General features: G+C 39.3%; 2 protein-coding genes across 2 annotated transcripts; one reads left to right on the forward strand and one right to left on the reverse strand.

Annotated features, from left to right (window-relative positions):
• Positions 1–2,779: 2,779 nt before the first annotated feature.
• Positions 2,780–3,724, forward strand: LOC112926987 (olfactory receptor 5P76-like). The gene has a single exon (XM_026008130.1). It carries the CDS (start codon positions 2,780–2,782, stop codon positions 3,722–3,724), a length of 945 nt encoding a protein of 314 aa, XP_025863915.1.
• Positions 3,725–12,223: 8,499 nt separating this feature from the next.
• LOC112927015 (olfactory receptor 10T2-like) lies at positions 12,224–13,189 on the reverse strand. Its single transcript, XM_026008151.2, has one exon. It carries the CDS (start codon positions 13,187–13,189, stop codon positions 12,224–12,226), a length of 966 nt encoding a protein of 321 aa, XP_025863936.1.
• Positions 13,190–22,869: the final 9,680 nt, after the last annotated feature.

Below are 22,869 nucleotides of genomic sequence, written 5' to 3' on the forward strand. Positions count from 1 at the left end.
TAGAATCTTCAGAGATTTATTGCCAAAGGCAATAATATAAGATAGCATGGCTGCTATATAACAATGACTTTGAATTTCTTGCTTTAGAATGAATGAATTCTTATTTCAAGAGGTAGGATTTTGGCTTTTGTGACTTAATACTATTCTCTAAAGGTATCTGTACTTTCAAGTCATTGTGGAGAAACAGGGCAGATGTAACCTAGCAGTCAGCTAACAAGTGACCTTAACTGAATTAACCTACATTTCTGCGGTCTATTTAGTGCATATAAATAGGCATACTTCCAAGTACCGGGATTCATCATTTATCCATTTCTAAGACCAGAAACTCACCTGGTCTTCCTATACCGTCAAAACTTGGAACTCTGCCATAATGCTAATAAATTCACTAGCCTTGAGATGCTTTGAGGATTTATTGTTAGTAAGAATCTTGTGGGTATTGTTAGTAAATATCTTGTGGGGATGAGGGTTAGGTGTAGAACAGAAGGGGAGCTGAGGACAAAACTAAAGCTGACCCCTTCCTCGGCCCCCTCCTGCTCACGGGTTATGTGTGACATTCCTCAGTCACTCTGGCTGCCCTAAAGCTAAGGAAAGGAAAAACAAATAGTTAATTTATAGAGATCACAATCCTGCAAGATATGTCTCCCTCAGATTAAAATGTCTTAGTAAGTTATAAGAACAAAGCATTTTTATCAATAACCTAGCTTCCAGAAGGAAATGTAGATACAATTAAATGTCCTTATAACCTGCAGCCCATTGACAGATACTTGAAGCAGGCAGAGCATAATGTTCCTCCAGGAAGATCCCAAGTGTCTTGATGTTAATGCTTTGCTAGAAGGAAAAACCTTAACTCCATGATGGCAAGCTTCTGGTGTCCTGTGAGTCTTCTTTAATGTATGAAAATCCTTTGAAACCTCCCTTTTCCTTACCACCCCCCAATCCCAAGTATATAATCAGCCACCCCTCACAACCGTGGGGCAGCAGCTCTTTCTGTCCATGGGTTCTGTTCCTGTGCTTTAATAAAATCACCCATTTACACCAAAGATGTCTCAAGAATTCTTTCCTGGCCATCAGCTTCCAATCTCAACCCTACATTCCAAAATTACATCAGAAGGACATTATTTACTGCGCTGAATACTTTTAGCTTATAGACAAGCAGATACTATGAAAAAAGTCTAGAATATAAAGCCAGAAAACATAGAGGGGAGATCCAATCTGGCCACTTGCTGGGTGGACGTGGATAAACTTCTTAACTTTTGAGGTTGAAACTTCATTCAGCTACACATTATGTCAAAAATACAGTTATTTTACCCTATAATTCTCCAGTGAGAAAGCATGGCTACAGTAGGAAATGATTTGATTTGTTTGAATAAATGTAGTTTATATCCTAGATATTTATTAATCATGTTTTGCATAGTAATTAGATTGACATATCAATCTACTTGATAAAGCAATATTTTAATTATAATATTGAATGTACATAATAAATTTATAATAAGTGACTTTTCATTTATAACCTTAATTTGAAATTCCTTCCTATTTGTTCTATCAAGATTAGGTTTCTCCTTTTTATTTTTTTTTTAATTTTTATTTATTTATGATAGTCACAGAGAGAGAGAGAGGCAGAGACACAGGCAGAGGGAGAAGCAGGCTCCATGCACCGGGAGCCCGACGTGGGATTCGATCCCGGGTCTCCAGGATCGCGCCCTGGGCCAAAGGCAGGCGCTAAACCACTGCGCCACCCAGGGATCCCCGTTTCTCCTTTTTAAAAAATGGTCTTGTTTTACCGTGCTGTAAACTTTGTAACTAGTACCTTTTTTATACACTAGCTATCCTCAAGTAGAAAGTGTAAATTTGTTAACCATCCATTTCCAAGAGACTCTGCTTTGTCCTAAGTATTATTTCATTTCATTTATAGCATAGTTACCAAAGGAATGAACTAGATCCAAACTGTCTGGGATTCATATTTTGATTCTACCTCATGGTATGTAAAGATGAATTACTTAATATTTTCAAGGTCAATTTCTTCATTTATAAATCATAAAAATGCTTACTATTATTTCATAGACATTAACGTAGAACTATATATACAAAATTCTTAACCCTGTGCCCATTGCTTAGTAAGCGTTCAATAATGTTAGCTATTACTCAAGACTCCAGTAAATAGGCCAATATTTATACATTTTAATCCTTCCTGTTATGTTTACCATCCCTTTTGCTCTTTAGGTAGGTCTTATGTTTTTCATCTTTAGCTTTATTTTTTTTAAAGTATTTATTTATTTATTTATTTATTTATTTATTTATGATAGACAGAGAGAGGCAGAGACACAGGCAGAGGAATAAGCAGGCTCCATGCAGGGAGCCTGACACGGGACTCAATCCCAGGACTCCAGGATCGCACCCTGGGCCAAAGACAGGCACTAAACCGCTAAGCCACCCAGAGATCCCCTATTTATCTTTAGCTTTAAAGCTACTTTAAATAGATTTTATAAATAGATACTATTAAGAGAAAAGGATATACATTACTTGAAGGTTTCCTAGTTTCTGCTCAAAATAGTTCTTAAAATACTCATATATGTAAATAATAAACTTTTTGCTCTATATGTAAAATAAATCTTTTACTCTAAAGTAGAAAAAAGAAGTCCAAACTTAGTTTGAATATTTACTCGTTTATAATAACCTCTTTGGGAATTAATGAAAATGAAGCCATCTAATTTATAACTCCTGTAATGTTTTCACCACAGGTTCTGTGATGCTATTTGGGTAACAACTCCATTTCCTCATGGATTCCCTGGTGGATGGGAACCACACTGCAGTGACAGGGTTCATTTTATTGGGCATAACTGAGGACCCTGTCCTTCGAGTCATCCTCTTCATGACCATCCTCTGCATCTACCTGGTGACCGTATCTGGCAACCTTAGCACGATCATTCTGATCAGGTTCTCCTCTCAGCTCCACCACCCCATGTATTTTTTGCTGAGCCACTTGGCCTTGGCTGACCTAGGCTGTTCCTCTTCTGTCACACCCAACATGCTTATAAACTTCCTGGTGGAGAGAAATATGATCTCCTATCTTGGATGTGCTATCCAGCTGGGTTCAGTTGTTTTCTTTGGGTCAAGTGAGTGCTTCCTTCTGGCTGCAATGGCATATGATCGCTTCATGGCCATCTGCAGCCCACTGCTTTATTCAACCAAAATGTGCACACAGGTTTATGTTCGCCTACTCACAGTGACTTACCTAGGTGGTTTTCTCAATGCTTGCTCTTTCACTATTTCCTTCTCTTTTTTACTCTTCTGTGGACCAAATCAAGTCAATCATTTTTTCTGTGATTTTACTCCTTTAGTTAAACTCTCCTGCTCTGATAGTACAATCCCTGCGGTTGTCCCCTCATTTACATCTGGCTCCATCATTGTGGTCACGATGTGTGTCATAGTCATCTCCTATATCTGTATCCTCATCACCATCCTGAAGATGAGCTCCACTGAGGGACGCCACAAGGCCTTCTCCACCTGCACATCCCACCTCACAGTGGTGACTCTGTTCTTTGGGACCATTACATTCATTTATGTGATGCCCAAGTCCTGCTACTCGACTGACCAGAACAAGGTGGTGTCTTTGTTCTACCTGGTGGTGGTCCCCATGTTGAACCCCCTCATCTATAGCCTCAGGAACAATGAGATGAAGGGGGCTCTGAAGAGAGAGCTTGGCAGAAAAATATTTACTTAGTCAAGCTTGTTATTTTATGGTATCAGATAAAATAATATACCATATAATAATAAAAAGGATATAGGGTGTCTGTGGTCTGAATAGGTCAGCCAGCATGGAGCATTTTAGTGAAGTAGGAGGATGGATTTTCTGATATCAATTGTAATTCAGAGGCTTATAGCCAGTTACCTTTAACAAAATTAATTTAAATTTAAATTATAAATACAAACTGGTTTATGTGAAAATATACTTAACTGAAAATCTTTCATAGCTTTTTAAAAAAGATTTTATTTATTTATTCATGAGAGACAGAGAGAGAGAGGCAGAGACATAGGCAGAGGGAGAAGCAGGCTCCCTGAGGGGAGCCCAATGTGGGACTTGATCCTAGGACCCCAAGATCACGACTTGAGCCAAAGGCAGACGTTCAACCACTGAGCCACCCAGGCATCCTTCGTAACTTTTATCACTATTTTTTCAAAAGCTGTTCCCTGTGTTACTTAAGTTTATTGTACCTCTAAACCATTAAGACTGTGTCCATTTTCAATAATATTTTATCCTGTAATGTGTGTGATAACACTAGATATGATTGAGTACCTTTGAGAGGAAGTGACCAAATGGAACCAGACAGTAAAACTACTGGAAACATTTTTTTTTGCAGGAAGGTTATCTGCTGGGGATGGGTTCTGTGGACTCATAAATGCTGGTCTGTATTCCTGATCTCTGGTTTCAGCCTAGTTGCAGCGAATCTCATAGAACAAGAGGGTGAGATGCCCCTGACTAACCTGTGAATGCTTCTGTCAGGTCAAATATGTGACTGCTCTGTGGGAGTGAGCAGGACTCCTGAATTCCTCAGGGAATCAGTGAACAAACAACTCTTAGAGTGATGTGTTCATGGGTAGACTCACATCCTATGAAGGAAGTTGGAAGGGACTAGATTGTGTTTCCTCCATGGAACTAAACCTACCTTTATGTATTGACAACTACCACACTTCTCTTTTCCAGTCCTCTCTTTAACATTTTAGACAAAAATATTTTTGTCTAATGAAACTCAAGCACAGATGATCTCAAACTGAAGTGCCATTTCCTATCCCAAATTGCTCCCTCCACTATTCTGTATCCCAAAAGAGGCACCTCATTCAATCAGTTTATGGATTCCTGAACCCTGAGAGAAATGGATATTTCCCCCTTCACATTCCTCCATCAGTCACAAAATGTTACACCACCAGTCACAAAATGTTACACATTCAGAGTCCAATATTTACTTCCTACTTCTTTTCATTTCCATGGTTAGCACCTGTATTTCAAACTACCGTCCTGTACATTTATTTTACAATAGGACTCCTGTGATAGCTAGTTTTATGTGTTGACTGGGCTATGGTGATCAGCTGTTTGGTCAAACACCAGTCTTGGTGTGGCTGTGAAGGTATTTTTTGGGTGTGACTAACATTTAATCAGTAGGCTTTGAGTAAAGTACATTAGACTCCATAATGGGGGTGGTGCTCAGTTGAAAGCCTGAAGAGAAAAATCTGAGGTCTTCTGAAAAAGAGGGATAATCCCTTTGGATTCACGACTATAACATCAACTCCTACGGAATTTGTTCTGCTGGACTGCACTGTGGGTTTTGAAATTGCCAACTCCAACAATTATTTGAGCCACTTCCTTAAAATCTCTGTATATGTATTTATATATTCATATAGAATTTTTTTATTGGTTCTGTAATCTCTGGAGAATCCTAACTAATACAATCCTAACCAGCTTTCCTCTACCTTCTTTTACTCTCTTCCAATTCATTCTCCATATAACATGATTAGAAATCTAAGATCTTTTTTTTTTTTTAATTTTTTATTTATGATAGTCACACAGAGAGAGAGAGAGAGGCAGAGACACAGGCAGAGGGAGAAGCAGGCTCCATGCACCGGGAGCCCGATGTGGGATTCGATCCCAGGTCTCCAGGATCGCGCCCTGGGCCAAAGGCAGGCGCTAAACCGCTGCGCCACCCAGGGATCCCCATGATTAGAAATCTAAATAGATGACTTCTTTCATTAATATCTCCCAAAGAGTTCAGAAAAAGGGCAAAATTTATTTATTTTAAATTCCAGTATAGTTGACATACAGTGTTATATATTAGTTTCAGGTGTACAATATACTGACTCAACAATTCCATACACCACCCAGTGTTCATCATGACAAATACACTCCTTAATCCCCATCACCTATTTCACCCATCCCTCCACCCACATCCCCTCTGGTAACAATCACATTATTCTCTATAATTAAGAGTCTCTCTCTTTTCCTTTGCTCATTTGTTTCTTAAATTCCACATATGAGTGAAATCATATAGTAGTTGTCTTTCTCCTTTGGTTTATTTTACTTAGCATTATACTCTGTAGCTCCATTCATGTTATTACAAATGGCAAGATTTCATTATTTTTTATGACTAATATATACATATGTATATATTTCACCTCTTCTTTATCCATTCCTCTCTCAATGGACACTTGGGCTACATTCATAATTTGGCTATTATAAATAATACTGCTATAAACATAGGGGTGCATGTATCCTTTTGAATTACTGTATTTGTATTTTTGGGGTACCGAGTAGTATAATTACTGGACCATAGGGTAGTTTTATTTTAACTTTTGAGGAACTTCCATACTGATTTTCCATAGTGGTTGCACCAGTTTGCATTCCCACCAATAGTGCGCAAGGGCTCCTATTTCTCCAAATATTCATCAATATTTGTTGCTTCCTGTGTTTTTGATTTTAGTCATTCTGATGGGTGTGAGGTGATATCTCATTGTGGCTTTGATTTACATTTCTCTAATGATGGGTGATATTGAGAGTCTTCATGTGTCTGTTGGCTATCTGGATGTCTTCTTTGGTAAAATGTTCATGTCTTCTGCCCACTTTTTAATTGGATTATTTCATTTCTGGGTATTGTTTTATAAGTTCTTTATATGCCTATATATCAGGTATGTCCTTTGCAAGTACCTTCTCCCATTTATTAGGTTGCCTGTTAGTTTTGCTCATTGTTTCCTTTGCTGTGCAGAAGCTTTTTCTTTTGATATGGTCCTAACATTTCATTTTTGCTTTTGTTTGCCTTGCCTCAGAAGACATATCTAGAAAAATGTAGCTATGGCTGATATAAATATCAACATATAACTATGGGTTGTCTATTCTGTTCTACTGACCTATGTGTGTGTGTATATATATATATATATATTTTTTTTTGTGCCAGTACCATAATGTTTTGATTACTGCAGTTTTTGTAATATAACTTGAAGCCCAGAATTGTGATACCTCCACTTTGCTTTTCAAGATTTCTTTGGCTATTTGGAATCTTTTGTGGTTCCATATAAATTTTAGGATTGTTCTAGTTCTGTGAAAAATATGCTGTTAGTATTTTTTTTTAATTTTTATTTATTTATGATAGTCACACACAGAGAAAGAGAGAGGCAGAGACACAGGCAGAGGGAGAAGCAGGCTCCATGCACCGGGAGCCTGATGTGGGATTCGATCCCGGGTCTCCAGGATCGCGCCCTGGGCCAAAGGCAGGCGCCAAACCGCTGCACCACCCAGGGATCCCATCTGTTCTTCCAATCCATAAGCATGGAATGTCTTTCCATTTCTTTGTGTTGTCTTCAATTTCTTTCATTAGTGTTCTATAGTTTTCAGAGTACAGTTCTCTGACTTGTTATGTTCATTCCTAGGTATCTTATTATTTTTGATGCAATTGTAACTGGAATTTTTTCTCAGTTTATCTTTCTGCTGCTTATTAGTGTATAGAAGATTTCTGCACATTGATTTTGTATCCTGTGACTTCATTGAATTCATTTATCAGTTTTAGTAGTTTTTTTGGTGGAGTCTTTAGGGTTTTCTACATATAATATCATGTCATCTGCAAATAGTAAAAATTTTACTTCCTCTTTACAAATGTGGATACCCTGTCTTTCTTTCTTTCTTTCTTTCTTTCTTTCTTTCTTTCTTTCTTTCTTTCTTTCTTCTTTCTTTCTTTCTTCCTTTCTTCTTTCTTTCTTTCTTTTTCTTTCTTCTTTCTCTTTCTTTCTTTCTTTCTTTCTTTCTTTCTTTCTTCCTTTCTTCTTTCTTTCTTTCTTCTTTCTTTCTTTCTTTCTTTCTTTCTTTCTTTCTTTCTTTCTTTCTTTCTTCTTTCAAGATTTTATTTATTTATTCATGAGAGATACACAGAGCGAGGCAGAGACATAGAAAGAGGGAGAAGCAAGCTACCTGCAGGGAGCCCATTGTGGAACTCTATCCCAGGACCCCAGGATCATGCCCTGAAGGTAGATGCTCAACCACTAAGCCACCCAAGCATCCAGTTGCCTCTTATTTCTTTTTGTTGTCTAATTTGCTGTGGCTAGAAATTCCAGTACTATGTTGAATAAAAGTGGTGAGAGTGGACATCCTTGTATTGTTCCTGACCTTAGGGGGAAAGCTGTCACTTTTTTCACCATTGAGTCTGATGCTTGCCTTGAGTTTTCATATGGCCTTTATTATGTTGAGGTATGTTCCCTCTAAACCCACTTTTATCATGAATGGATGTTGTACTTTGTCAAATGCTTTTTCTGCATTTATTGAGATGATCATATGGTTTTTTAATACTTTCTCTTATTGATGTGATGTATCATGTTGATTGATTTGCAAATATTGAACCACTTTTGCATCCCAGGAATAAATCCCACTTGATTGTGGTGAATGATTTTTTTAATGGATTGTTGGATTCTGTTTGCTAGTATGTTGTTGAGGATTTTTACATCTATTTTCATCAGAGATATTGGCCTGTAGTTCTCCTTTTGTGGTATCTCTGGTTTTGGTATCAGGGTGATAACTCATGGAATGAATTTGGAAGATTTCCTTCCATTTTTGAATTTTTTTTCATTTTTGAATAATTTGAGTAGAATAGGCATTAACTCTTCTTTAAATGTTTGATAGCATTCAAAAAGGCAACAATTCTTAATAACTCACAGAGTACTAAATACAGCCCATTTAATTCTCTCACAGTCTTCCCTTGGTCTCCAAATGCCCAAATTCTAAGAATCAATCATTTGGTTTTCTTTTACATCCTTAAACATGTCCATAGCCTTTGCTGCCACAGCGCCCTCTCACATGCAGTACCTGTACCTGAATTAATTATCCTCCTCACTTTGATAACACCTATTTATGCTATAGATACCAACTTGAGTGTTGTTTCTTATTTGGGAAGCCTTCTTGAGGCTTCAGAACAAATTAAGTACACCTGTAGAACTCTGCATATTTTCCTCTGAATATTCAGTGCATTTACTAGTTACAGATTTAGTATTTGTTTTGTCCACTGTGTTGGAAGCTCTGCATAGATACCACAGTGTCTTTGCTCTTTCTCCATGCACCTAATTTATACACGATAAGCATAAATGCATATTTGAAATGAATAAGTGAGTGGATGACTGAATGAGTTTTTGCTCTGGCATAAACCACTGACTCTGCTGCCATAGAATCCTGGCCACTGATCTACTGAGTGCTTTAGCCTGACAAAAAGGCTGAATGTTTGGGGTCAGATCCTGCTATGATTGTGACAGGCTTCAACACAAATTCCTGCTCAACACAACCGCACCACTGCTTCCACACTGTTTAACAGATTAGGAACTGGAATCCCAGTCTCGTTTAATAAAAGTTTTGTAATCACCCTCTGCTGAATAATGTCTCCCTCATGTCTCTGCATGGCTGGAGAGTTAGAAAATCTATAAATCAAATGTTAGTGAGAGGAGTAGTACCAGTGTTAGCAATTGGAGTTAACAGTAAGATTATTTACTACATTCCACGTACTGAAATTTACACGTATTGATCTGATTAATCCTCAGAATAACCTTATGAAGTTTTTTTGTCTAATCTGTATTTTACAGAGAATGTAACTGAGACACATTAAGAGTAAGCAAAAGGTCCAGGTTACAAATATCCTTTTAGTATTTTGCTTTCTTTTAAGGCATATACTCTCTGACCTGCTGGAGTGAGGGACTCTTCAAGACAACTTTACCACTAGAGGACTCTCATCTGTCCCAGATACATTCCTTTCCAGGCAACCCTTACTGTTGAGATTTCGGGGTAGAAATTTCTGTGTTGGATATGTCAGGCTAACATGGTCTAATGACCAACTCTCTGGCACAAAATAAATAAGAAGGTAGATAAATGTCTTTAAATTTTTGAAAGCATAGACTTCTGGTTCCACAAAGATGAAGTAGCCCCATTCCTGTCAGGTCCTTCCCTCTTGTTACACACACACACACACACACACACACACACACACACACACACGACAAACACAAAAAATCCCTTATAGATAAAACAAGCATATGAAGACTCTAAAGGTTGAAAGAAGAAGGCAGACTCCTAGGGATTTTGGTATCTGAGTTACAAAACAGCAGAGAGTTCCTGGGTTTCTTTATATCCTGGACAGGGTACTGCAGAAGCCTGCCATCCAGAACCACCAAGAGACATAGATAAAAAGAATTCTAAGAAAACCCAGTTTCTCCTAGCCAAAGAACTGGAAAAGAATGGCCTTAACAGAGCCAAAAACCTTTTGGCGACACCTACCTTGCTCCAGACAAAGACCTATGGAAAATCATACCTGCTACTCACCCCCAGGTTTCAGTGGGGCCATGCAGGTTGCTTATGTTCACCCCAACTGCCTTACAATTCCCTTTCTGGGGTAATGTCAGTGGGGTCCAGTGGGGAAACGAGCATCCACTGTCACCTGACAGCATGAGACTAAATGAGGGTGTATGAGGTGGGGCTAATGGGTACTCTGGTCCCCTTGCCTCCAACCCTACATGGGAGTGCAACCACTGAGCTGAACTTTCACCCACACCTTGCAAAGATAAGGCAGGGGGAAACATTCTCTACTTCCCCCTTCCCTAGTGGCAGTGAAGCCTGACAAGGAGCTGGGCTTACTTGGAGGTGAGGAGGAATGTAGCTAGTGTCACATTATTACTGAGAAAGCACCATCAGGGCAAAGTGGGCATTGAACTTCTATCTCAACCATCTGCAGGGAGGCATTTTGCTAGAGGAAGCTGCGTACACACACACACACACACACACACACAGTGCTTGCAGCTACAGCTAAAAAGGGCTGAAAAGGCATTTCATACACCTAGCCTACAGAATATCATAGCTTAGCCTTACTTAAATGTGCTCAGAACACTAACATTAGCTTACATTTGGGCAAAATCATCTGACACAAAGCCTATTTTATAATAAAGTGTTGAGAATCTAATGTAATTTATTGAATACTGTACTGAAAGTGAAAAACAGCATGGTTATGTACGTACAGAATGGTTGTGTGTATATCAGTTATTCACTCTCCTGACTGGGTGGCTGACTGGGAGTTATGCCTCCATGCTGCTGCCCAGCATCATGAGTGACGGGAAGAGATCAAAATTCAAAATTTGAAGTATGGTTTCTACTAAATGCATATTGCTTTCACACCAATGAAAGTAAAAAAACCACAAGTCAAAACCATTTTAAGTGAGGGAATGACTGTACCAAAAGCAAAAAGTTGTCAAATGTAAATTTAAGACTGGCAAAATATAGCCTTCAGAAATGGAGTGATAAAGACATTTCACATGAAGGAAAGCTATGAGAATTTGTTCTTAACAGAGCTATCTTAGGTAATTGCTAAAGGAAGTTTCTAAACAGAAAATGGATTTTAAAAACAACCTGGGACTTCAGTATTCAAAAAAATACATACAACAAATGAAAATTAAAAGGCAACGTATCAAAACATGTGAGATTCAGGTAAAGCAGTGCCGAAAGGGAAATTTACAGCACTAATACTTATATTACTAAAAAGGAAAGTCCTAGAATATATAAAATAATTTTGGAAGAGAAGGTGGGAAGAGTCGTTTTGCCTGATATTAAGGCATACTACTTAGCTCCACAGTTATCAGGACAGTGTGGGACTGGTGGAAGCATAGACACATATCACTGAGGCTGACTAGAGAACCCAGAGAAAGACCTACACAAATGTGCCCAACTGATTTTTTTTAAAAGGTACAAAAGTAATCCAATGAAAGAAGGAAGGCCTTTCAACAAATGGTACTGGAGCAATGAGACACCCACAGAGGGCAGAGGCACCTCAACATAAACCTCACAAAAATCTTATCTAAGGATTAATTCAAAATACAACATGGACCCAGATGTAAAATGTATAATTAAGAATCATAAACCTTTAGAAAAAAGTAGGAGAAAATATTCACAATATTGGGCTAGTCAAAAAGGTCTCAGAAAGGACACCAAACTCCTATCATAAAAATACTGTCCTACAAAACATGTGGATATGCTTAGATGTATACATGCATACACCTTTACACATATTTTAAAACTACATATTCTTTATACCAGAAAAATGGTGATGTCAGGATATTTCAGGTAATTAGTTAATACTTTAAATGCTTTGTGCACAAAGTGATGATTCTATTGGAAATATTCTACTTTTCCCACTTTTATTTATCAAGAGTCTGCACATTTTTAACTGTGCGGTGTTCGTTTATTCACCATCTGAGGGATGAACCTATCTGTCCTGCCTAGAACCTTCCTTAGGGCAGTCTGCATTTCTTTGTTTCTGAGACTATAAACAATCGGGTTAAGCAGAGGGGTCAGCACTGTATATGTGACAGCCATCAGCATGTCCTCACGGAACGAGTCCCTGTCCTTGGGCCTCAAGTAGACAAAGCCAGCAAATCCATAGTGTATGCACACCACAGTGAGGTGGGAGGAGCAAGTAGAGAAGGCCTTATACCTCCCCTTGGCAGAGGGCATCTTCACAACGGTGGACACAATGAAGACATAGGACATCATAATGAAGACAAAGCTGCCCACCAACACAAAGGCAGAGAGCACAAAAATAGCCATTTCTTGATGGGAGGTGTAATCACAGGCAAGGCAGACCACAGGTGAGATATCACAGAAGAAGTGCTGGATGATGTTGGAGTCACAGAAAGACAAGTTGAATACAATGATGACGATGCACAGAGAAACCAGGAACCCAGCCATCCAAGAGGCCATGATGAGCTGAAAGCAGCTCTTATGGGTCATCAAGATGGGGTAGTGCAGCGGGTTGTGAATGGCAATATAACGGTCATAGGACATGGCAGCCATGATGAAGCAGTTATTGGCTGCTAAGCCAAAGAAGAAAAACATCTGTGTGGCACACTCAGGAAGAGAAATGGCCTTGCAGTCTGCTAGCAAGTCCACTAACATGCGGGGTATGATTGCCATCGTGGTACACGTTTCTGAGAAGGACAGGCCGCAGAGGAAAAAGTACATAGGGGTGTGAAGGTTGTGACTGAGCCTGATGGCCACCATTACGGACACATTTGCGGCTAGGATGGTCACATGGGAGAAGAAAATCATCACAAAGAGGAGAGCCTGCAGGTCTGGGAAACTGGAAAACCCCCACAGAAGGAATGTGCTCACTGTGGTATGATTGCCCATCTTCCTGGTACAGGCAGCAACGGTCTTCCAAAGATGCGGAGCTTCTTGAGGCTAAAACTTGGAGATGATTGTAAAAAGCTGCTGCAGCATAGATATCACCTAGACTTTAGTCAAGGGAACTGGGGCAAGTTTCAGGCAACTCTCCTCGAGAGAGACTGAGAAAGGGATGCTAAATGTACCTGACTGAAGTCAAGGTCAGGAGTCAAGTGATGAGAACGATGCTAGTATGAGAATCCGTGAAGCACTCAAGCCCATTAGAAAAGCAAGCTGATGTCTGGGTACTTAGGGCCAAACACACCTGCTAATGTGAATAAAAGTATTTTGATTTAGAGAATCCGTGTAAATGACTTAGGGTGGGAATGAATATCTTCTCAGATTCTACTCATAAAAGCACTCTTATCTCTCTCTTTTCCAATCAGGATCTGCATGTAAGTGGGAAAACATGAATAAAATTGCTTTGTTCTCCCCCACTGGATTTTGTGAGGCCACATTTTCTAATGCTTTTTGAGATCTATCGGTAATCTGGTACTTAGGAGTGCTTAATAAGCTATTGCTTGGGCAGCCCGGGTGGTTCAGTGGTTTAGCGCTGCCTTCAGCCCAGGGCCTGATCTTCTCCCTCTGCCTGTATCTCTGTCTCTGTCTCTGTCTCTCTCTCCTCTCTGTGTTTCTCATGAATAAATAAATAAAATCTTTAAAAGAAAAAAAATAAGCTATTGATTGAATGAGCGATATAATTCAATCATTTAAATTCTTTAAAATTAATATGACATTTAAAACATTTAGGGAAGTCAATGCAATCCTTTTTCATCAGTGTGTCACCATGAAGTGGATCCAAAGGTAGTAACTATAGGAATGACTAGACCATAAAAATGAATGCAACATGTTCTAACTCTTGCTAGGTTCCTATCCACAGCACTATTTGGAGTTTGAAATATATGATATCATTAGCTCTTAATACATATCCATACTTTTTAAATTCTTAAGAACTTCTCATTGAAGTTTTTTTCGGATGCCTAATGTACCAGTCTAGTTTGAAGTCAAAATGATTTTGAAGGTACTGTCTCATTCTAGAATGGAATATTCTGACCATAACGTTCTAGTCGACTTTTGAGTTTTTAGCACAACATCCAGGACATTTTCTATCAGGTATACTTGTCATATGGTTTACTTTGAAGTGCAGATCTGAATAGAATCAGCTCAAATGCCTCAGGTCAATTTGGAAAATCATATTTCTATTTAGATTGTCCATTCAGCATCTGATCTTATATAAGAGGTGAGAACAGAAAAGTGATAGGAAGACATGCAAGAGAATTTAGAATTTTAATTTTAATTTCAGTCACTTTTAAAGGTGAAGAGAAAGAAAAATAGTAAAGAATCAGTGGTGGAAAATGAAGGACGGTGTGTATAAGAGAAAGAGCTGAACACTGGCTGAAATTATTCTGTAGGATTCACAAAGATTAAAAACAACAACAAAAAAAGACAAGTACATTGTTGGTTGAAGAGTTGCTATTTCCTCTTTGCATTGTAGTTTGGGCAAAGAATACAAGAGGATTCAGGCCAGGTAACCAGCACCCACTTAATATCTATAATGTGCTGGGGTTAGAGTTGGGTCATAATAATCCTCACAAGTCTGTGTGGAATTTTCGTTCTGATTTCTAAAAAGATGAAAGCAAGGTACAGAGTGGTTAAGTAACTACAGAATTCATGAATTCATTCAATACATACTGACTAAATGAATATGATGTACCAGCCATTTTTACACATGGGGGAACAACATATAGGTTCTGTGATGCAAGAGTGAATGACTGTTTTTTTCTGTGAAGTCAGAGAAGCCCCCTGCTGAGGAGGTGACACACTTAAATGGAGACAAGAATGTCAATGAGCCATCAATAAGTGAAGATCAGAGGAGAGAACAGTACAAGTACAGTTCATCATCAACACATAGATCCTACCTGGCAAACTCATCCACCCGAGCAATCTTCCACCTAGGCCCATATGGCTTGTCTTCGAGACCATACCATACTCCCCTTCCTCAGAAGGTTTCCCTATTTACCTCTAAAGGAAATGGTTTTCCATTCTCTTTGCTTTAGCTACCACTTACCTTGTATGACTCTCCAGTTTCTGCCTCTACCAAAAAAGAATCTCCAGTATTCTCTAGCACATTTCCAGTGCCAGAGTGTCTTCCAAGTATTGAATGCAAGGTTTTCAGAACAGACCAGCCATATTCCTATCACATGTTAGAGTTGCCTTCTGTATTTCCTGATTGAGTTATACACAACAGAGAGCCACCATCAGACCCAATTTTGACCCCTTCCTCATCTTTTTACCAATAAATCACTTCCAAAATTCCAGACATCTGTTTGCCCTCATCTTTGTTGTTTTTTATTCCCCCTACTATAGTCCTGGATCCTTCCCACAGGATGAATAGGGCACCTGCATGGTTGTCTTAGTCACAAATCCATTGCATTTTTTTTTTCATTTACCACCCTGTGAGCCAATGCTAGATTCCTAAACACAGGCTAGGTTAAGTCACCGATAGTGACTTAGCTGCACATTCTATATAGGAGGAAATCCAAGTACTCCTGTATAACATCCAATCCCCATCACAACTGGTCCCTAAGTACTGCTCCTGGCTCAGTTTCTATCATCTCCTTCCACCCACCCTCCCTTTCCCATGCATATCACCATCCTCATGCTACTGTGCCTTTTTTACATGGTCTTCCCTCTGTCTCCATCTCCCCTGTACCATTTTATTTCCCATCAGAATTTTACTCACTTTTCAGGCTCTAGCTTAATTTGACTCCTTGTTCTCTCTTGTCTACATTTTCTAGATTCTAGGATCCTAACTACCACTCATTTGAATTTTTGTAACAGCTTCACGTTTTCCTCTTGTAGTTCTACCCTTCACATAGTACCAGATTTTCTTTTTTAAAATATTTATTTGATGGATGCCTGGGTGGCTCAGTGGTTAAGTATCTGCCTTCAGCCCAGGGCGTGATCCTGGGGACCCGGGATTGAGTCCCACATCGGGCTCCCTGCATGGAGCCTGCTTCTCTCTCTGCATGTGTCTCTGCCTCTGTCTCTGCATGTCTCTCAAGAATAAATGAACAAAATCTTTTAAAAAATTATTTAATTAAAAAAATTATTTAATTGAGAGCAAGAGAGAGTGTGTGAGCATGTAGGGGGAGGGGCAGAGCAAGAGAGAGAGAGAGAGAGAGAGAGAATCTCAAGCAGACTTCCTGCTTGGAGCCCAATGCAGGGCTCGATCTCTTGACTCAAGCCAAAACCAAGAGTCAGACACTCAACTGACTAAGCCACTCAGGTGCCCCCTACCATCAGATTTTCTATGTTCTATCTATAATCATGCTACATCTCTTCAGTGTAGGTTTCATATCCTCTTTGCTTACATATTAGATAATTCTAATAACTTCTAATCTTTATTGCATGAGCCAGTTATACAGTCTCCTACACAGCTATCCTAAGAAATAAGTGCTATTATTATGGCCATAGTGAGGAAACTATGGCTTAGCAAGGTACTTGATTTGCTGAAGGTGATACAGCTCTAAGCGTGCATGCACAGTATATTTATAGCAAGGCAGTGAGAATCTGGAGACTCACTTGCTTGATAATAATAAAGGTTAGTTGATAATAAAGCCTCCTTTACTGAAAGTGCCCTAGCATAGCATTCAAGGTCTTATCTGTCTAGCCTCATTTCCTCCTGCTAACCTTCCTGAGATGGGAAACATCCCACTGTTTCCAAAAAATAATATGTCCTTCATGGCTCTTCTGCTTTACAAACACGTTGTTTTCTATAACTTACAGTGTTCTTCTTGCCCTCCTCTGCCTGCTAAAAATTTAGCTGTCATGGACAAATGATTTAACGTCTCTTCCTTTGAAGCCTCCCCAGACCTCCCTGGCTGTGTTGGTCATTTCTTCTTTTAGAGTCACATCCTATTTTATTGTGAAGAGATGAGGAGGTTTTTTAAAAATCTTAAATAAAAAAAAATTTAGCTTGACTCTTATATTAGACAGGGAAGAGATTTGTTTTAAAATTTTATATCCCCAACTTGCAGCCTAAGCCTCATGAATGCACAGGTTTTACTAAGATGAGTTCTGAAGGAACTGGAGGAAGGAATCTGAAGGAAAAAACAGAATAGCATATTCTCTGGAAAGCCTCCATGATTCAGTGTACTCATCAATACACTATTTGGTTGATTTAGTATTTATTTGGGCATGTAGTGAAGATGGTTGGTTGCTCTCTAAAGAGATACTAAGAATAATGTCACCTATTAGGGGCCCCTGGAGCTCACTTGGGTAAGCATTCGACTCTTGATATTGGCTCAGGTCATGTCTCAGGGTCCTGGGATCAAGCTCTACATTGGGCTCCATGCTGAGAGGGGAATCTGACTTGAGGATTCTCTCTCCCTCTTCCTCTGCCCCTCTCCCACTTGCATGTGTGTTAATAAATAAATCTTTAAAAGAATAACATCAACCTTTAAGTAACATCAATCTTTAAAAGACTAACAGTTACATGTATAGATGCTTTCTATATTCTTGCTTATTTACAAGGACGAACAAACAAAATATTTCTCATAACTCTAGCAGTGGTTGCTGAAAGACTAGGAGAAAGGGACTACCATCTGTGAAGTCTAGACATGATCCTTATTTACTGCAGTACTGAATCACATTTGACCAACATAAGTGATCAACTACTAAGGGGCATGCCAATATCACTAGAGGAGCCTTATAAAAACAGCACGTCTCTGCTCATATCCACTACAAGTTTTTTGCAAGCCCTCTCTGAGAAATGTCTAGGATGTGAGGGTGTATGTACCCTGCACAACCTTTCTCATTGTTTTTGGTTGAAAACATTTGACTTTCATGATACTTTCTTGTCATGTATGTTGATAGTAAATTCTGGATTTTTTTCATTCTAGTATAGTAGTGATATAAGATTATGCCAATATGAGATTATTTCCATTCTTCCTGGTGACCCTGGTAGGAACTGGAGAGCAAGATGCTTAGCCAGTTTTTCAGCCCTTCTCTTTGTTTTTCCCAAGCCTTACCCTCTTTATTAACCCAGTGTTTGCCTTGAATTTACTGTCCTAGTCTCTGTTTTCAGCTGTCCAAATCTTCCTCTGTGGAGTTTTTTGGATTCCCTACCAGGAGTAGGGAATTGATAACATTCTTCATTTCCAGCTCTTCTGAGGCCACAGTTACTTTAATACCTTCTAAGAGGCTATTAACACCATGGGTACTTAATTACTAGAGGAAATAGGAAAATGTTCATTGTAGGGAGGGAAACAACTCTAAAATTCCTACCTTCCACAGAAGGAAGATCACCTTCCAGTCCTTTAAAATCATAAGGTATTAAGCTGGAGGAAGAACGTACAATCTTGCAAATCAAATATGGTTTTTTGCAGTTCTTCCTGTGAGTTCATGTATCTCCTAATTCAGGGATAAGTTTTCAGGCAATTGTCCCGACATTAGAGTCTCCTATTACATAAAAGGCTGTGTCTTCCCCACTCCTTAAGCTGGAGCTCAGTACTGTGAAGATTTTAGTGAGAGTTCTTGGGCTACTGGAGTCCATTATCTAGAGATCACAGCTTTAAACAGCAGAAGTCTTGTGCTCTGTAGATCTAGTATCCAGTGTGATGCCCTCAAAAAGGTTTTTAAATCTTGACCTACCAGAGAGGCTTTCCAGTGATGTTTGCACTTCTTCTGAATGACAATCAAACTGATAGAAACTCAACTAGTTAAAAATATACCTTGGGGGGTGGGGTGCCTGGGTGGCTTAGTTGGCTAAGCAACTGCCTTTGGCTCAGGTCATGATCCCAGGGTCCTGGGATTGAGTCCCACATTAGGCTCCCTGCTCAGAAGAGAGCCTGCTTCTCCTTCTGCCTGCCAGTCCTCCTGCTTGTGCTGTCAAAAAAAAAAAAAAAAAGTCTTTAAAAAAATATATCTTGGGATGTAGATATCCCCTCAGGGGAAGTATCTTTACCAGAAGTAAAATATCATTATTTTATCAACCTGAAAATTTGCCAAGTCCCTCAGATCTCCTCTGCCCTAAACACAGGACAAGGGAATGTCAGGTCTTGGGAAGCTATTGCCTGGGGAAACATTCAGAAGAAGGCAAGTAGGAAGAAAATGAACACGTAGCATGAGCACTGTGATTTTTTTTTCTCATGAGGCCACTCTGCTGGGGAGGACCTTGCTAAAAAAGAAAATCCCTAGTCACTGCACTGCCATTCATGAGAACTTGGCAGAAAAACATTTTCTTAATGAAATCTATTATTATTTCATATAATAATATACCATAATAATAAAAGGATGTAGTGTCTATGGACTAAATACATATGTCCATGTTATTAGCCAGTGCAGAGCTTTCTAATAAATGAAGGAGGTGAATTTTTTGATATCAAATTATAAATCAGAGGCCCATACTGAGTTACTTTAATGAAGCGAAATTCATAATTAGAAACACGTGTTGATTCATGTGAAAAAATACCTTATCAGTTGAAATCTTTTTAAAATTTAATTCACATATTTTCTGCAAACACTGTTCTTTGCCATAAATTAGGATTATTGTATCTTCAAACCTTGAAGAGTGTGTCCATTTTTAATAACATTTTATCCTCACCTTACACCAGTGAGAATGGGGAAAATTAACAAGGCAGGAAACAACAAATGTTGGAGAGGATGCGGAGAAAAGGGAACCCTCTTACACTGTTGGTGGGAATGTGAACTGGTGCAGCCACTCTGGAAAACTGTGTGGAGGTTCCTCAAAGAGTTAAAAATAGACCTGCCCTACGACCCAGCAATTGCACTGCTGGGGATTTACCCCAAAGATTCAGAGGCAATGAAACGCCGGGACACCTGCACCCCGATGTTTCTATCAGCAATGTCCACAATAGCCAAACTGTGGAAGGAGCCTCGGTGTCCATCGAAAGATGAATGGATAGAGAAGATGTGGTCTATGTATACAATGGAATATTACTCAGCCATTAGAAACGACAAATACCCACCATTTGCTTCAACGCGGATGGAACTGGAGGGTATTATGCTGAGTGCAGTAAGTCAATCGGAGAAGGACAAACAATGTATGTTCTCATTCATTTGGGGAATATAAATAATAGTGAAAGGGAATATAAAGGAAGGGAAAAGAAATGTTGGGAAATATCAGGAAGGGAGACAGAACATAAAGACTCCTAACTCGGGGAAACGAACTAGGGGTGGTGGAAGGGGAGGAGGGCGGGTGTTGGAGGGGAATGGGTGACGGGCACTGAGGTGGACACTTGACGGGATGAGCACTGGGTGTTTTTCTGTATGTTGGTAAATTGAACACCAATAAAAATTAATTAAAAAAAATAAATTAAAAAAAATAACATTTTATCCTGTAATGAGTGTGATAACTCTAGTTATGACAGAGTAAATCTGAGAGGAAGTGACCAAGTGGAGCCAGATAGAAAATAGGTGGAATTGTTTATCCTGAAGGAAGGTTATTTGCTGAGGATGGACTCTGTGGACCCATGAAATTCTGGCCTGGTACCTAATCTTTGGCCCAGTCACCATATGGGGGTACCCAGAGGTGAAGAGGATGGGATGCCCCTGACTGACCTGTGAATTGTGTCGGCCTAGGACAGGTGGCTCCTCTGCAGAAATGAGTAGGGTTCCTGGCCTCCTTAGGGACAAGGAGTGAACGAAGTCTTGGAACAGTTCATGGTCAAGTTCATCCTGTTTAAGAAACTGGAGGGAACTGGACTGTCTCTCTTCTGAATGTTTGCACTCTTGCAGAGACTTAACCACCTTTATAGGCTGACAACAACCACATTTATTTACTTTTCCTGCCCCCTCTCAGTAGTGTTTCAGACACAAAATCTTTTTGCTGACTAACTCATAGGGCATTAATCATTTCATTCATTATTCGTTCTTTATCACAATAAAAAATTATACTGGAATGATCTTATATTCCGGGGTTTGTCCTAGGCTATGGGGAATATAAGCGACAAGCATGCAGAGAAACCTGCCCTCATGAAAATCATCTTGTAGCATCTTATAGCAATGATATACAGAAGTTGGTGATTCAGGTTATCAGGAGAGCCATGCTTGGAGAAAGAAAAAGCAGAGCAGAGTAAGGAAGACTGACATGTCAGGGGCTGAGAGGAGTCAATGCAGGTCTTCTGGGAAGATAACATCAGAGCAAAGATGCAGGAGGTGAGGGCATTCCTTATCTTATCAGGTAATATGGCTACCTGGGTACATATGTGCAATTGTAATCTTCTACTCATATGCATATTACCTTTGGGGCAATGGCAGGCTTAATAATTTTAACCAATCCAATGGTAAACACAACTAAAACAAATGATAAAATGTTAAATATATCTTATATACCACATTAGAGGATAATAAGGAATTGCCTCACCAAAAACTGTGAGAACCCAGAGAAGTAGACCTAATACTTAAAAATGCTTTTTGGGGTGCCTGGCTGGCTCAGTCAGTGGAGCATGTGACTCTTAATCTCAGGGCTGTAAGTTTGAGCTCCACATTGGGTATAGAGATTATTTTAAAATATTTTTAAAAATCCTTTTTTGTTATACGTGTTGCATCTCTATTTGTTAAAAATGTATCAATATATTGTTGTAGTAAATAATTTTCATAAAAAGTATTTTTAAAAATGTTTATAAAAATGTTTTTGCCATAAGAGAATTTGGCAAATCAGAAGGAAGTGTTATTACCAACTCAGGCTGTGGATCTAGTGTTCTTTTGGGATGAGAGGAGGATAAGTCAAAACCTAGGACATGCCCAGGTGACAGCTCTGAATGATATACCTCACATATATCCTCAGGATAAGGGGAACCTTGAAATGACCAAGTCTCGAGCAGATTTGCAGCCCTGGAGATGTATTTCAAGCCCTGAACTTGGGTATAAGATGGTCAAGAACAGATGGTGCCTCAAGGTGAACTGAATAAGCCAAGGAGTCAAGTCTCAATGATTCCTCTCAACAATTATTCAAATGCAATAACTAGCACACAGTGAAAGATAACGACTAGCAAGAAAGGAAATGAAGTAGCAAATGTGGGAACAAGTGCAAATGACAAACAGACCCACTAAGATTTAAGATATGGAAATTAATAGACACAGACTGTAATAGTACTTTGTTACAAAAAAGATAAAGAAAATTATAGCAATGTCAACAGCAATATTATACAATAATTTCACAAGATGTCCCCATTAGGAGTCAGTGGGTTGAGAGTACATAAGAACTCTGTATTACTTAACTACAACTGCGTATGAACTGACAATTATATCAAAAAGTGTAATTCAAAGTGGGGGGGGGGGGCACACAGGTGGGAAGATCCAGGCACAGGGCATCCTGAGAAGCCATTCCTGCTTGTCCTTACTGCAGCACTCAGCCAGTGAAGTCCTTGAGGTAAATACAGTGTGACTAAAATCTGGCCTCTCTCAGTAAAGTTCAGCATATTAGTTGCTTTGTAAATGCTTATAAACAAGAATTTCAAGGAGAATTATAGCCAAAGGAAGTTAGTGTTAAAAGTAAACAACTTGGGACACCTGGGTGGCTCAGCGGTTAAGCTCCTGCCTTTGGCCTAGGGCAGATCCTGGAGTCCCAGAATGGTGTCCCACATCGGGCTCCCTGATGGAGCCTGCTTCTCCCTCTGCCT

The sequence above is a fragment of the Vulpes vulpes genome, chromosome 11, assembly GCF_048418805.1.
Source record: "Vulpes vulpes isolate BD-2025 chromosome 11, VulVul3, whole genome shotgun sequence".
Lineage (NCBI taxonomy): Eukaryota > Metazoa > Chordata > Mammalia > Carnivora > Canidae > Vulpes > Vulpes vulpes.

What these genes read in the sequence shown, in the direction of transcription:
- LOC112926987 (XM_026008130.1), top strand. Translation starts at nt 2,780, where the DNA reads ATGGATTCCCTGGTGGATGGGAACCACACTGCAGTGACAGGGTTCATT.
- LOC112927015 (XM_026008151.2), bottom strand. Translation starts at nt 13,189, where the DNA reads ATGGGCAATCATACCACAGTGAGCACATTCCTTCTGTGGGGGTTTTCC.